This window comes from Oryza brachyantha, chromosome 1 (genome assembly GCF_000231095.2).
Source record: "Oryza brachyantha chromosome 1, ObraRS2, whole genome shotgun sequence".
In the NCBI taxonomy this organism is placed as follows: domain Eukaryota; kingdom Viridiplantae; phylum Streptophyta; class Magnoliopsida; order Poales; family Poaceae; genus Oryza; species Oryza brachyantha.
Genome location: NC_023163.2, coordinates 16144407 through 16161648, shown reverse-complemented (window position 1 = coordinate 16161648; position 17242 = coordinate 16144407). Strand labels below are relative to the sequence as shown.

Sequence of the window (17242 nt, the reverse complement as noted above, 5' to 3'; positions counted from 1 at the left end):
CACCCCGCAAAAAGTGCAAACAATCCTCCCCCTCTCTAGCAGCAGTGGTAGCTTCGCTTCCATGGCCACAAACACCTCCTCCCCCTCCTCCTCCGCGACCAGCCCCAATCCGTGATGGCCTGACGCCGATCGAGGAGGGGAAGCGGCTTTGGTGGGGATCATCCTCGGGCGGCGTTTGTTTGAGGGCGGGAGATGGCGACGAGGGGAGGAGGTGGCAGAGGCGGGAAGGAGGCGGGGGAGGAGGGGAAGGCGGTGATGGGCCCGCTGTTCCCGCGGCTCCACGTCAACGACGCCGCCAAGGGCGGCGGTCCGCGGGCGCCGCCCAGGAACAAGATGGCGCTCTATGAGCAGTTCACCGTCCCGTCGCACCGCTTCGGCGGCGGCAGCTTGGCGCGCTCGACGTCGGCGGCGAGCCAGAGCCAGGTGAGTGGATGGGAGTGTTCCGCGTCATTGCTCTCTTTTAAGAATCAGGGCCATACGCTCGATTGGACGATAATAATGACGCGCAAACGCCATCTTCCTTGCCTTGCATATTCGCGTGTCGATCGTCATGGCGTCAGCGTGTCTCGTGATTAACATGAGTTTTATGCTATAAACCGATTAGCATGTTTGTTTGCACTATCATTCTGGTAACTGGGCGCCTTCCTGCGTGGCTAATAACCCAATTAATGTGCACTTTGCATCGCATGTTTCGCAGCTCTTCTGGTAGAATTGCGTGCTAACTCTACCGTTTTGAATAATCTACTAATTTTGCAAATTCCTGAGCAGGAATGTTATCCATGCCATGCGAGTTCTTCAATGTTGAAGTACAATTGAACTGTATTTCTTTCCTCATTACCTTCAACTTCTGGGTGAACTAACAGTCTAGCACGTGATTGGAACTCACCATGGTAATAAATCCTAGAGGCCTCGAGTTCGAATGTTGGCTTGTGAAATTAGTTACACAATGAAAATCACAGTCCGCTTCTATTCCACATCCACATCCTTGAGAGAGCGTACATGTGAGGGGGAGTGTTCAAATTTATAATTGAATTGCTGGCTTTTCTTCATCAGATGGTTTTGGGTGAACTTGCAGTTATGTGCAACTTAAAACCTAGACTTCTTTCTTAGATTAAAGGAATGCCCTGGCCCATTATCGCATACTTATATTAGTATTGTTTAGGAAGTTCTTCTTTGCAAGCTGTTAATTCAGAATGACGTTTTCTTTGTGTATGTACTCGAGAACAACTCTGTAATAGCTTCGCATAAGACATCAATTAATAGTTTGTAATGGGTTAGCTATAGACATAAAGTACCTGTACGTGTGGTAAATGTCCCAAGGCATATAAAACCATCTGCAGTAACATCTTTATAGTTACCCCCGCCCCTCTCCTCTTCAGAATTGAGAATTTACCAGGAGGGACTATTTCGATACAGAAGTTCTTGGATACTTATCAGTTCTCACTACCAATTTCCACTACCAATTTCCATGGAGGGATGATCACTGGATGCATGCAATCATAGCTTGAAGTACCTTAGTATTCCATTTATATGCATGTATTCATTAGATCTTGAAGTACTGAATAAGCTTCTCCTTCCAGGGCTATGGATGTGACAGGCCTCTGTTTGAGCCATTCAATGTGCCTTCCAATGGACCTGGCCATTCTGCTGAAAAGATGAATTCACATCCTATAGACAGGCAAAATAATGGCTCAAGGAAGGACTTAGGGATGTTATCCTCTCAGCCTAAGGGCATGAATAAATATGGTTCAGGATCAAGGGCAGAGTGTGTCTCGCAGCAAGTGGTGGAAAATAGAATAAATGATTCTTCAAGAAAGAAACTGGCCGATGATGATGAATTTGTTGTTCCTTCTGTTTTCAGTGCCAAATTTCCTCAATATTCTACCAAAGAGCATGTTCAAGAGGAACAAACACCCCTTGTTTCTGCCAGTACGCATAAAAGCCCTCCAGCAGTGTCTAAATCACCGACGAAGTGTTATAACACTGTTAGCAAAAACTTGGAGAGAATCAATGTTTCTGACGTGAAATCAAGGAGCTCTCCAAAAGACAACGAGACAGATACAGTACAAACATCGAAAAATGTGGAAGTTAAAATTTTTTCATCATTTCAGATATCCAAAGATTTGTTTGAAAGCAGGCATCCTAAAGTATGCCCTAAGAGGGATAAGACAGGCAGTATAAATGATTTGGATGAGCCACATTTGGAGAACACTGGAAATCATGCAACAAGTAGAAATGGAACTTCCACAAAATTTCAGAACTCTTCAGTGAGAAGAAATGCAATATCCTCTAAACCATTTCCTGATATTGAAAATACCAATGGGCATTTTAATTTACCTCAAGAAGGATTAAGGGAAATTGGTTCAAAGAGAAGGTTGGTAGCACGGGATAATACAGAGAAAAATGATGATTTGTCAGATTCCTCAGTGGAGTGTATAACTGCTTGGGAGATTTCTCCAGATGAAATTGTTGGTGCCATTGGTGCAAAACATTTTTGGAAAGCAAGACGTGCTATCATTAAGTAAGTATGCTATGCTAGAATAATTTGGTTCGATCAAGTATATGTCATTTATGATAACAAGATATGCGGTATATAAATTTTTGTAAATAGTATAAGATTGCAAGAAAAGTTCTGAGCTCATGAACTGCTCTATCAGCTTTCTTTTTAGCTCAACTCAAGACCAACCCAAAAAGAATTTAGATGAGTCTGATCGTATTTTGTAGTTCGACTGTAAAACATATACTTGCTATCATATGGATTCCAGATAATTAACTTCACTCCAAGAAAAAAAGACAATTATCTTCACAATGTTCAATTTCCAAGAATTAAACGAGTTCATTTTGCTACAATAATGTCATTTTGACTCGTTTTATATAGGGGTTAGTTCGCTTTGATGCCGAAATCAACCCTTCCAAATTTTGGTGGTGCCAAAATTTTGGTATTGCTAATATTTGATAAAATTGAGGTTGACAAGCAGTATTTAGTCTGTGCTTGTTCCCAATTATTTGTGAGAAGAAGAATCTAGAATAGTAGTGGATGCAATTTTAGACAATGTTTGGATTGCTTCCCTTGCGAAATGTTGGCTTTACCAACATTTATTAATTGCTTTGGCAACAAAGTGAGCTACCCGATAGTTCTGTTTGTTTATTTAGTTATTACTGCTAAATTGATATAAAAGGTAATCACATGGCTTTTCATGTTGATATTTGGCTTAAAACTTGCTCGTGATTGGTTTAAGCAAACTCTCTGTCTTGACCTTCAGCAGCTCACATTGAGCTCGCTCGATTTTTAAGATGAGTTGAATGGAGCTCAGTCTAGCCTGTTCAAACTCAACATTTGGGGTTCTATTTGAGTATGTGTACTGTTTATGAGTAAAATATCCATGTTTTGTTTCCTTCAGTTTACTATCTCATTGTTTTTTGGTTTATTTTTCTAGTATGTGAATGGCAAAAGATATCAACTCCAGATGATATTTAATATACAATGTATGGAACTTGGTCTCGAGCACGCAAACTATATGTACTTGCCTGATTTTATGATATCCAAAGTGTAGCTATCAAATAAGTGCTGAAGATAAATCTAACTTATGCCAATTTATGTTGAGCTCACAAGTCAACATGTTTACCAATCTCTAAGATATAAATAGTGTATATGAGTATATATGGTTTCAAATTTTCTCTAAGTTAGTCTCCTTATAGTTGGGTTTTCCTCTTTATAGACATATCCTATGTAGTATTAGATAAGCTATCTCAGAGAGAGAATTCTCTTAGGAGTGAATTCTTTCAAATAAAAGGTTAGCGTATGTCCAGTAGCAATCAAACATTGAAGATGAATTAATCTATTCTCTTTCCCGCAAGTTCTTCACTTCTTCATCCCAACATATATCCTGCTCATACCAAACAAGCCAACACTACCCTGCCATCCTCTAGTGGTGTTTGCCCTCTAGGAACCCTAGTCCGTAACAATTGTAAAGGTGTTACTATTAAAATGGTACAGTTAATATTACTTTGCCAAATGATTATATAATTTCCTCTCTCGTTTTACACTATCTTCTTTAAACTCTATGCAGTCAACAGAGGGTTTTTGCTGCCCAAGTTTTTGAGCTGCATAAGTTGGTAAAAGTGAGTCAACATTCTACATCAAAAAATATAAGTTCTCTTTCTTTCTGTCACTCCTAAGCAGGTTAGTTCATGGATAGAATTTTGTGTAGAATATGAATATAACCAAAATTTGTATTTGCCTTACAAACAGGTGCAGAAGTTGATTGCAGCATTGCCACATGTACTTATTGAAGGTGATCCTTGCCTTGGCGATGCCTTGTTGATTAGCAAGAAAAAGCTGGCAGAAGAAAACTTGAAAACTCAACCTTCGTTAGTTGCAACCAATGATGATGTGCAACCAAGTCTACAGCAACCAGAATTATCGAAAGAAAATTCTAAAGAGAACCCACCCTCGCCTCATGATACTGCACCTGGCAGTGGTCATCATGATCAAACGGCAAAAAGTGGTGCGTCTAAAAGCAATCTTCGAGCTACATCTGTTGCTTCTGATGACAGACAGAATGACTGGGGTGTTCAACTTCAACCACCACAGAATCAGTGGCTTATCCCTGTCATGTCTCCTTCTGAAGGGCTTGTCTATAAGCCTTATTCTGGTCCATGTCCTCCAGCTGGAAGCATATTGGCCCCATTTTATACCAATTGTACACCTATGAGGCTCCCATCGACTGCTGGAGATTTCATGAATTCAGCATATGGTGTTCCTGTACCTCATCAGCCACAATTTATGGGTGTTCCTGGCACTCCTACCATGCCTATGAATTACTTCCCGCCTTTCAGCGTACCTGTGATGAACCCAGTTGCACTAGCACCTGCAGTGGAACAAGGTAGGCATCCTTCCATGCCACAGCCTTATGGGAACTTCGAGCAACACTCGCGGATGTCATGTAACATGTCACACCCAAGTGGCATTTGGAGATTTCATGCCTCAAGAGATAGTGAGGCGCAAGCCAGCAGCGCTAGCAGTCCTTTTGACAGGCTCCAATGTGGTGGAAGTGGTCCCGTGTCTTCCTTCCCTACAGCATCAGCTCAGAACGCACAGCCTCAGCTCTCATCTGGCAGCCGGGACAACCAGACCAATGTTATTAAGGTTGTTCCGCATGATAATTCACAGACAGCTTCAGAGTCAGCTGCACGGATTTTCCGATCAATACAGATGGAAAGGCAACGAGACGACTCGTAGCTGTGAACTGGCAACTAAGATGCTGGATGGGATTTGACCTCTTTGTAAATGTAGAGAAGAGTTTTGCCAGATTATGGTAAGCCCTATTTTTGTCTTGACCATTTATTAGAAGTTGATGTTAGATTGGATCATATGATCTTCTGTTTACTGTACATACTTGTACTCCCCAATCACAAATTGACTTTATTTTGAACATCGTTATGGTCTCTCAAATACAACTTCAATCACTAATATACAATGTAAAATGCTTATATAACCCATTGGATGTATAATATTCGGAAACTACTTTTTGGTGCAAATCCACTTTATGATTTTCATGTATCCAATATATATATCTAAAAAGATGTTGATCCCCAAAGTTTCAATAGTTTGATGGGATACTTCCCAAGCCAACAAGTATATTTGTAAATTGTAACAGGAGGGAGCAGTTGGAAAGACTTTATCTTGTTTATAAGTTGGGACGAGTTTTCCCACGGTTATTTCGAGACTAATTTATCTTGTTTTAGGTATATGGAGTTGTCTAACATATTCAAATGTACACCCCTGAATTTCTTTGGAATTTGTAGATCATTATGTTGCTGAGAAGAACTGTTACATTCTTTGATATTTGGTTACGTGTTATGACCCAAGGCCATAACGGGATAAACATCGACGGAGGGATAATTAAGTCTGCCAGTGGATTGTAATCCAATCCGAATCGGCTCCAATCCATTTCTTTGCTAATTAGTCTATCAAACCAACCCGTACCAATTATTCTTCATTGGGATCCAATCCAAACCAATCCAACTTTAATTTTAGCCCAACCCGTACCGACCTATTTGGTTAAAATGGATTCAACCCACTCTTATAAAATGGATGCACCATTTGATATGTATAAACTCGGACCTAAAATTTTAAAACTCGTGTTTACACTATAAAAGTTTATCAAATTTAACTGAAATTTAGTGGGATGATCTGTTATGTATAAAAGTAACTTTGTGCAAATTTTGGTCGATTTCTACATGTGAGCCCCACGTATGTCTATTATTTTATCCATTAGCTATCCAATTAAAGGATCCATTTACCTTCCACGGGTTAAATCCATTTAGAACCTAAAATAACCTAACCAAATCCAGTCCATACCAATCCATTTGTTTCTTTAACCCAATTCAATCCAGACCATTTGAAGTTACAATCCATTTGCACCCAACCAAACACAATCCAAATTAAAACCAACCTATTTAACCCATTTTCATCCAACCCATTAGCAGGCCTAGAGATAATTTGGCGGAGTTGTCTGCTAGGAAAATGATGCATAATTAGATTGGAGAGAAGAACATTACGAGAAGCTAATCAGATTCATTGCTTAATCTCAATGAAGATACATCGCATGTTATATAGAGATAGGCAAGGACCTATCTAAACCTGACTATTAACTGTAACTCAGGAAGGGTATGGTCCCTCGATCGGTATTTGCCATATTGGGATGTACTTGGGACTGGACTTGTCGGCCCAGTGCCACAAATTTACATGACTAAGCTGCACGCATGGAAATCCAATGCAAAATAGCATGAACCATGTGACCTTTAAAAAGAGATATATAACAAAATACCACTCTATTTGTGTGGTTTTAACAAAATGCTACTCTCTAACGAGGTCTTATAAAAATACCACTCTTCATCTCAGATTCTTAACAAAATGTCACTCTGAGGTATACTTATCTTTTTCATCCAAACTGATTTGGAAAAGGACCGAAATGCCCCTGCTCAATTTAAAACCATGCAGCCCCTGTCCAGCCACCTATTTGTTGGTTATTAGTGTTGGGAGATATGATTTATTATGTGATGATGAATGGTTGATTTTGATTTTTGAGATTAGTGTTGAGATTGATTTTTGTTGGTTATTAGTGTTGGGAGATATGATTTATTATGCAGCCCCTGGGATTTAATTTTTTGCTGGGCATGGTGCTGAACAGACCGGACAGAGGAGGCCTCTTTTTGCGGGGCGTGGTGGTTGGACCGACCAGAAATAGGTGGCTAGACAGGGGCTGCATGGTTTTAAATTGAGCATGGGCATTTCGGTCCTTTCAAATCAGTTTGGATGAAAAAAAAATACACTTCAAATACTTGAGAGTGGCATTTTGTTAAGAATCTCAGATGAAGAGTGTCATTTTATAAGAACTCGGTAGATGGTGACATTTTGTTGAAGCCACACAAATGGAGTGGCATTTTATTAAATTTCTCCCTTAAAAATGTCAGGTGGTGGTCGTGGCTCCAAAAGGGATTACTTTGTCAGCTCTGCTATTACTCTCAACTTGAAGCGTTTTTAGGCACAATAAAATTGTACGACACACAACCTTAATGCTTTGGTTAGATCTTAAAAAGAGGCCTTCACACTTCTAATATGTTAATCCAAAGGATGGGTCTATTGGACAAGCGTTCGTGGAGAGACAACCTAGTTACGTACGCTACCAACAGCCTAACTGCGAACCTTATTGACATCCTAGCCCATCTCTTATTCTCTCTCCACCTTATATCTTGTTCTTCCTCTCCATCAATCTACATGAGCGAGCGAGCGAGAACAACTTTAATTCTGATGCGCACCCTCCGACGAGCCTCCTACTCCTCTCTCTGGCGAGCTTCCCCAAATTGAGAAGAGGAGACACATATGAGTGACCTTCCTCTGGCAATGGCGAAGGCCTCTCTTTGACATGCCCCCCTCTAGGCTCTAGCGAGCTTCCTCGCAAGAGGAGACATAGATGAGTGGCCTCCATTCAGCGACGACGACGACGGAGGCATCTCTTCAGTGAGCTTTATCACTAGGTTAATTCTTTTCTTCACTACCACGCCCACCGTGTCACTGTCTGGCCTTGCGGCCATCAACATGTCAACGCAGCCCCACCCGTCCAACCTTCTCCCCCATCCTCTTTGCCTCACTTTGCCCCTGCCACCAACACTAGTCTACTGTTCGCTATCGACCCCACAGTTCTGGTGGTACCGTAACCATCTTAGTGTTCATTTAATCTTATTTTAAGAATTTTTATACTTACTGTCCTAAAAATTTCAGACTGCTCTATATTGCAAGTTATTATTGTCTAAAGTTATTATTTGCTCAAGAAATTTAGCTTTATATAAAACTAGATCAACATTGTCATATTTCCATTTTGTAGAGACCAACATAATAACTTGTTTATACTATTTTTGTTGTGTAACTCTTGTTGAGTACCATTTGTAATCACACTGTTATTTTTTCATGTAAGCATAACGTTTATGTTGAAGTGATCTACCATTATATTTCTGAGGGTGGTAAGGATAATGAGTAGTTGGAGTTGAGCTATGCCCCAGTTGGTCACCTTGTGGTTTAGTTGGCACCGCTGAACTTTATCAGTTTCCGCTGCTATATACTTTTGTTGCTATTTCATGATGAAGTAGGGTATGTGAATCCTTTACGTAATATATAATCTTGCTGCACTTTTATTCATATTTTGAATACTTATGATGTTTACACTTGCTTGCAATAAAAAAGTGAGGTGAGTGGGGAGTAGTTAAGTATGAGTTGAGTATAATTGAGATAGTTCGGGAATTGCTACTTGGATTGAGTCGTTGGGGTACGTACGCATCTTAGTCTCCACCATCGAGTGGTTAACAAACATATGATAGAGCGGATTGGCAAGTCATTCTCATAATTATCTCCATTACACTCTTCTTTGTATTCCAGTTGTTATATTAGATGATATCAATTGTGACCATTACAACTTACGGTAGCAAGTGGCTATTATGCGTGTATGGATCCACTTGTCTGAGTCTATGTGGTAACCACGAGGGACCTTGGACAATATAGGTGTTTTTAATTTCATTGCTTTCCAACTTTCAGTAAACACTTTTACTTTATACACTTTTGGGTATGTTACATGAAGTGCTAATGAGCCACGCTATGTTACGTGCGAAGGAGAAGGATTTCTAACCGTCTCTCCTGAACGCACCCTAAGGCTATGTTCTTTTGCGAAGTTTGGATTGGATGTTTGTAATACCCCACAGTTTAAATAGGGTATTTTTCATTAACGATTAATAGAAGGTGTGAAAATTTAACTTTTATTTTATTCCTCAATTACACGAATGGAGACCGTAGACACATAGGGTTCGTCAAGTAGTACAAAATAGAGTACAAGTTTGTGTTGATCGGAATCTGGATGAATTAGCGATGGTTGAATTAATTTGGAATGTCCGATTTTCATTATTAAAACTCTAATTAACCGACAGGGGGAAAAGATAATGAAATACGAGACTGAACAGATCGGCACAACCTAGCTATAAAACGAAAGCAAATAGATCGGTCTGCTCAGCCTATTTGTTTAGCCTGATGTCTACAGCCCCACCATATCCATGCCCTAGACATCACCACGGTAATGCTGCCGCTGCCGAGATGGGTCGCCACATCCTTTGGTGCCGCTACTGCTGCTTACCGTTACCGCTGCATTGCTTGCTGCATATGCGGCCATTGCTGCTCCTGTTATGGCTGAGAACAGGGGATACAGATAGAAGGAAGACGAAGGGAAGGAAAGGACGAAGAAGAGAAGGAATTGGGGATTTTGGTGGTTCCTAAAAGTTCGTGATTTTTGTCTCAATCTTGGGTTTTCCTCTACAAGGGTAAGCTCCTTTTAGTCCATAGAAGTTTAATTTTCAAATACAAATCGATTTGTTCACCGGTTGCGTAAATTAAAATTCTCGGTTATGGGCTGAACCCGTATTTTAAAATCTGGGATTATATCACCGAGATTCAGATTAGATACCCTAAATGAAGTTTGTATCCAACGCTGTTATCTTTCTAACGGTTTCAGTTTCACCTGATTCGGACAAGCGGTTTAGGAGAAACGCTAAAATAAGCGCGGTTGACTGGGTTAGGAACCGGCGTAGCAGTTTGTTTTTCTATAATCGAGATTGATAGATGCCTCCTATGATTTACTTTCCAAAAGATAAGTTGTAGGAAATTTTCTTTACATATCCAAAGTGCTATCAGTTGCCACTTTTCATTAGACGGTTTGTGAGTTAGGTATAAAACAGTGAAGACATCAGTATGTGTAGTTAAATATAGATCGGTTAAATAAATAGAATCTGTGTTTTGTAGTCGTAAATACGTTAAGTCTTCTAAGTACCACTAGTTAGTCACGTACAAAGGTTTTATGTGATGTGTTGCTTCATAGGTGGAGGAGGGTTCAAATGTGAAAGATGTTGAGCCAAGTTATCGTCGGAGTTGAGGCAAGTGCATGACGAACTTGTGTGATTGATATGTAATGACTGAAATGATATGCTACCATTATTCTATCATATATATTCATTTACTTGGTCATGCATATTATCATTTATATTAAATTTATTCATGTTTCAAGTTGACAATTAAGTTCCCCATATCGTTTTTAAGTTTCATCATTGTGGTTCTTTTCTAGTTAACTCAATCAAGTACCATGCATATCCATGGAATGTTTTAATTGATTTTTCATTCATAATCTGTGTAGTAAGTGCTGGCCCTGGTTACTTGACTTACCGATAATACTAAAAGGGTATCCATGTTTGTCTACGGGAAACTACTATTTCATTAAATTTGGTGTTTATTCATGTCTACCTGCCATGGAACTATCGTTAAATTGGATTTGGAGTTCCTTTTGAGTGGGGAAATTGATTCTAGTTGCTTTGCACTTCCAACTATTTGATGTACGTTTTTAGTTCCATAAGGTAGTTGCTGAATATTTTATACTCACCTTTGTATTTTATTTGTTTTTTAGATACATACCATCACCGACATGCATGGTGGGAAGTTGCACCATATTACTCAATACTTACGGACACCTCTAACTCTAATTTAGTTTCAATATATATTATGACAAATGACGTAATGATTAGATGATCTTATATATGTGACTCCGTGAAGTTTGGGATCTAATAGGTTTTTTGTGTGTTGTGTGTAGCATTCTAGGTTGGTGGAAACCAAGGATGTTACAATGTTTCCTTAAATTACCATGGGTATGGACGCTAATGAAGTGATTTTGAAATATATTTTTATATAAAGTTTCTTGAAAAAACAAATAAGTATATTTTTATTTTCTTTACAATGTAAAGCTTAATTAATCTTAATGTAATAGTCCACCTTGTTTTCTATGCTAATCATCCAAAACAAACAAGGCCTAAATTATATTCATTAAAAAGGAGTAGGATAGGCTGTCCTACAATGTTGGCTTACCCAATGTAGCATACCAAAGTTTGTCACCAATATATTGCTCCGCCATACGTTTTTGTACCAAATTGTGTGGTCAGATACTCAATTATATGACACCTTTTTAAGAAAACAATAAATTTTGCTACAAGATATCATGACGATTTTAGCAACAGAACACCGCATAAAGTGACTTTTGTGGGAAGACATTATGTAAACATGAAAACTAGTTCACGTACACCACACTAATTAGAATATTTATTTTTGGTTGAATAGAAAAGAGCAACCATGGTAACGTTCTAAAATACCATTAGACCCACATGTAAGGTCTACCATATGTCTATCTCTATCTCTCTTTCGTGCACGAGGCCTATATGTAAGTCACCAAGTTCTTAAATGTCGTGGCCTTCTCTCACCACACCGTCATGTCACATGGTAGCACTGGCATGCGGGCCTAGGGGTATTTCAAAACTTTCACGCGGTTTATCTCTCTTGTTCAACCAAGCATGAATATTCTAGTGGGCATGGTATCCACGAGCTAATTTCCAAGAGTGTCTTCTCTAAGAGTCACTTCGTGCAGTGTCCTATAGCTGAAACCGCGAAGTCAGGGTGTCCTATAGCAATTTTTTAAGACTCACGTTGTTTCTTATCATCTTATGTGCTACTATTCCACATGCTACAAACATCCATATACGAGATTGTTTGTCGTCATATTAGGATGACACCTATGTAAAGATTTTGATTTTTCTTTGGTATTGCCTTTCCCGGATTCTACACTGAACAATGCAAAATTGTGATTGTGAAATTTATCACTTATTGTAAGAAAATGCAACATACACATTCTAACATCAACTAATAGCATCTCCAAAGAATCCTCTATATCTCCATATGGGGAAACTTCATAAAAAGATTATCTCTCCATATATATATTTTTTTGAACTACTCTCCAAATCTCACCTATGTTTAAATTCCATGCATTTATTAATTTGCTATGCATTTTCTAATATTAGTTATTTAAAAACAAGAGTCAATTCCCTATATACCCCTGAAATTTTCACATGACCCCTTCTACACCCCTAAGATCTACTTGATGGCTTGCATACCCCAAAATTTTTATTTAGATCCGATATACGTAGAATCTGTTAGTTGGTCATTGGTTAACCATTGTATTTTCTTTGAGAAATGACTTTATTGCGTTGGCATATTAGTAAGGCCATCATCAATGTAAGTTTCATAAACACAATTACCTAGAGTGACATGTCATCTAAAATGTTTAAAACTAGGATAAAACACCCCACTCTCAATATGCATAGTTTCATCTATTGTTGTTTTCTAGATTACATGCAAGACACAAGCTGTCTAGGTAAATAGTGCATAGAAGGTTTCGTCTCCATGAAACTTATTTCATCTCTCTCTTCATTAATACTTTGTCACATTATCAAAAAGTTTATATGACACCCTGTTTATTGCCCATAAAACTTCCATTGAGATTGACCTAAAAGCTTGCAATGCCCATGTAAGTCCCAAAAGGACATCATTAGCTACCTCACATATATCAATACAATATAAAAAAAACTAAAATGATATTCACTTTTCCGAGACTCAATGCATTCGTTACTTACCTTTTCAAATCCCAAAGGATTTGTCTCTCACTTTACCCAACTCCAATACAATAATTATTTTAAGAAATAAAATATTTGTGCAATAAATAGGAGGGGCCAAAGATGAATTCTTTTGGTGCGTGGGCAGTAGGTTGTGAAAAAACAACAAGGGATAAATTACTGAATATGCAGTTTTGAATTTTAAATTTTGAAATATAATTTCATTGAAATTTGTGAAAACAAACTTGGCATCAAATTTGAAACTGTACTTTTTGAACGGATATGCAGTGGAAATGATTAAGTTGTAAAAACAAAGGGAGTGGAATTATTTGATCACAAATTCACAAAAAGATATTCAAATTTTTAAAACATATTTCAAATCAAATTTGATGAAATTCGTACAATATCCTCACCAAATTCGAACCTAAATGGCAAAAAAAAATTGGCTCTCAATTCCATGCTAAAAATAATATATGGATTTAATCATAATTGTTTTAATTTGTGCAATAATTTTGCGATCAATGATTATGTCTTATTTGATTTTATCATAAATTATGTTTTTTGGGATTAAAATGATATCAAATATGTATCAGATAGATAAAATGTATTTATTTTATAAAAATCTAGCAATCAACTGGTCAACTAGCGGAATGGATATTTTTAGGGAATGAAGATAAAAATGCATGGGTATAGGGGACAAGGTAAAGATTTTTATAAAGTGCATGGATATTCACGGGCACGAAGGAATGAAAAAACTCTTAAGGGCATATAGGCAAATTTCTCGAAAAACAAAGGGTGTATTAAAAGTTATAAATATTATATTGCTTGAATTATAAGGCTTAAAAGAAGGGTCGTGTTATACTAGGATTACATCTATGTGAAGAGTCTGATCTTGCTCCACTATTGCCTCTACTAGATTTTACACGCCAAACAACTCAAAATCATGATTACGGTTTGTATGCAACTTATACCTACCATTTATCCGAAAATCCAACACAAACTTTCTGAAACCAAGTAATATCAATGTCCAAATCGAAACCCAAAATCAGAAATGTAATAGTACAGAGTAGTTTGGCATGTGCCACAAGTAGGCTAAGCTATGTTTATTTTAAAAAGAGTAGGCTAAGTTGCCCTACCTTTTGTTTGCTTACCAAATGTAGCCCATCAAATACAGACCCTCGTATTTTCGCTTCTACCTATGTTTATAAGCGAAAATTTGAATTTTTAATCTTAAATTTAAAGTGGATTTGTGATTTTTTTTTGTATCATAGTGTTTTTTTCAAAGTTTGCTTTAGACACTAAGAACACGTATATAAAAGTTTTATTCACAAAATATTTTTTATTTACAAATATGTCATTTTGATTTTTCTTCATAAAAAAGCCAACCGATGACCCTAACATTTGTCACCTATGAATTGTTCCGCCACATGTTTCTTTACCACATTGTGTGGTAGGATACTCGGGTATATGACACTTTTGACATATTAGGAAGGCCACATGCTCACTCATCTCTAATGCATGTCGTACTATTCCACATGTTATAAATACTCTCTATCTGTAAGAAAAACTCATTTTTAGTCTTTGATACATATACCTATACAAGGCTAGAATATTTTACTTTTTCAAACCTTAATGCGTGTGTCCCCTAGTTTTTAAAATTCCAAAATATTTTCTCATACTTTATTAAACTCCAATGCAATAATTTTTTAAAAATATAGTCTATGTGGAACAAACAAGATGAGCTAAAAATAAAGATTTTTTAGGATGGAGGTAGTAACATGTTACTTCAATTGTATTGTCTAAGTCTTATTTCACAGATCTAAATGAAAGAGATGTTCATGTTTCATCCGCATGGGAGAATTTTTTTTCTTGTTATATTAGGATGGCACCTATGTGAAGATTTTGATTTTGCTTTGGTTTTTCCTTTCCCAGATTATACACCGAAAGTGCAAAATTAGGATATGTAACACATATTATATTATATATGTATTCTTAGTGATCTAAAGGCCAAGACTGAAAAATAAATTTCGTGAAAAAAAAATCCTAAAATCAATTCGAGATTTAAGGTTGAAAAATCAAAATTTGACTTATAAACATAAACTGAAAAAAACGGGTGTGAACAGACGCTTTCAAACATCAACTGAGGTGACGTTAGAGATAGCTCAGATTGGAGGATCGAAGGATAATCTAATTATTGTGATAGCTATTTGAGGGTATAAAGAATGATTTAACGACTACAATGTTAAAATTTAGCTCGAAATATCATACTAGAAACTTCTATGAACTTTTTGCATGGTTTAAAAAGCATGTCCGAAAAAAATCCAAAATTTTCATTGGAAACGAACACAACTTGGCCTTTCCAAGGTACTCTCCAGATCTTCATATACAGAGCTTCATTAAAAAAAATCTCTCCATATATATCTCTTTTATGCAAATCACTCTCTAAATCTCACATTCTATATTTAATTTTCCATATTGTACATTTTTAGTTTTCATATATATTTTCTAGTGCCGGATATTTTAAAAACAAAAGGTGTATTAAAATCTATAAACATTGTGTTGCTTGAATTATATTGTCACAATCCTATTCCGTAATGCTTCAACAAAGGGTCGTTTTCTTTCCACATGTGAGATTGTTTCTCGTTATACTAGGATGATACCTACGTGAAGATTTTTTTTTTAGTATCGCATTTACTATATTCTGCGTGACGTAGAACAAATCAAAACCAGGATTATAGTTTGTCACGTAAATTATACCCGCCATTCATCATAAAATACAACACAAGCTTTGGAAATGTGACTTCAATTTTTATCCCTGTCCCTGTCCCGGTTATTTTCTATTTAAATTCTTGCATTTTCTAAATGTACATTTAGGTCCAAAATTTTGCCATCAGCGCTTTAACACGCTGCGCTTCGCTTTCTCCACCGTACTCTCTCCCCTCTCCTCTCCACTCGTTCACAGACACGACATCTCCCCTCTCCACCGATCACGGTGGCGATATAGGACGTGACTCTCGACTTTCTCCCAACAGCTGGGATGTCAATGGGTCCGAGTAGAGCAAATCCATTCCCAACTTGATAGCCACATTTACCCGCTAGATCATACCCGATAGGGTTGATGGCTAGAGATTGATGCCTATATTCATATGTGTACCCGGTGGGTATCTATTGTGTTTCACTGATTAATATTTGAATAAATAGATAGTTAAACAAAAAAACAACATAATTAATAAATTATAAAGTTATCAACAATGGTTTATAAGAGCAATACAAATTATCGCCGAACTAGTATATATAATTTCATCAAAGTTTAAGATTCTATAGGTCAAGGGAAAATAGGTGAGAGGTAGACCAAAATCAACATCTAAATAAATATTGAGTCGGGTATGGGTTACTTACATATAAAATATAAAACACATTTAATAGACTTTCGGGACATGCCCATGAGCAAAAAATTAAGTCCATACCCATACTCACCAGGTCGTGTACCCACGAATATCCAGACCCATGGGCCAAATTGTTATCCTTGTAATGGCAACACGCAACCTCCTCATCTTGCGGTTTCCATGCTATTGCTTCGATCAGTTCCATGCAAGATCCCACCAGCGACCTCTAGTGTGTGGATCCGACCACGATAGGCCCGTAGAATTAGGGCTTTTAACCCTTTGACACTCTTTACTGCATAAGTTTAATCCCTCTCACGTAGCTTGTGAGAGAAAAGTGAGAAATTTATTGCCATTGACGTGTAAGAGTAGCAAAAGTTTAAATTCCTAATCGGTTTATTGGGATTTAATCTCCAAGAGGAATCTATCCCGGAGAATTAGGTGAACCCCTCCCGTGTCACCTAATCCCTATGAGGTTTAAATCCCCAACTTTCCCATAATCCCTTCCATAAAAATATCCGATCGTTTTGGCATGGATTTATAGAAAGTAGTAGGTTAGAATTTTACACATTATCACACAAGATGATGGGATTTTTTCGACACCACCGATGGAGATGATTAATTCCTCGGCCAAAACAATAGAAAAATCCTAGGATAGAACGGGCTAGAACCCCGACTAGACTTAACCGAATGTCGATTTTTTTGTGGGCCGAGATTTATTCTGGGGGAGGAGAAATCCACGGGGTTGTGACCCAATCCCTCTCTAACCGAACAAGGCCTTAATGAGAGGGGGAGTATTTCCCCAATACTAAGGTGATTTGTGGTTGTTG

At 37.7% G+C, this 17242-nt stretch overlaps 1 protein-coding gene across 1 annotated transcript; it reads left to right on the top strand.

The window, feature by feature from the left end:
* Window positions 1-5495, top strand: LOC102706708 (ELF3-like protein 2). The gene is made up of 4 exons (XM_040522897.1): window positions 1-423; window positions 1581-2521; window positions 4071-4122; window positions 4253-5495. The coding sequence occupies exons 1-4, from the start codon at window positions 193-195 to the stop codon at window positions 5240-5242; spliced, it is 2214 nt and encodes a 737-aa protein (XP_040378831.1). The 5' UTR covers window positions 1-192; the 3' UTR covers window positions 5243-5495.
* The last annotated feature ends 11747 nt before the right edge of the window (window positions 5496-17242 follow it).

Coding starts and splice junctions, on each gene's coding strand:
- LOC102706708 (XM_040522897.1), top strand. CDS start 193: ATGGCGACGAGGGGAGGAGGTGGCAGAGGCGGGAAGGAGGCGGGGGAG. Junction 424..1,580: donor CGGCGGCGAGCCAGAGCCAG/GTGAGTGGATGG, acceptor TTCTCCTTCCAG/GGCTATGGATGTGACAGGCC. Junction 2,522..4,070: donor GCAAGACGTGCTATCATTAA/GTAAGTATGCTA, acceptor AACTCTATGCAG/TCAACAGAGGGTTTTTGCTG.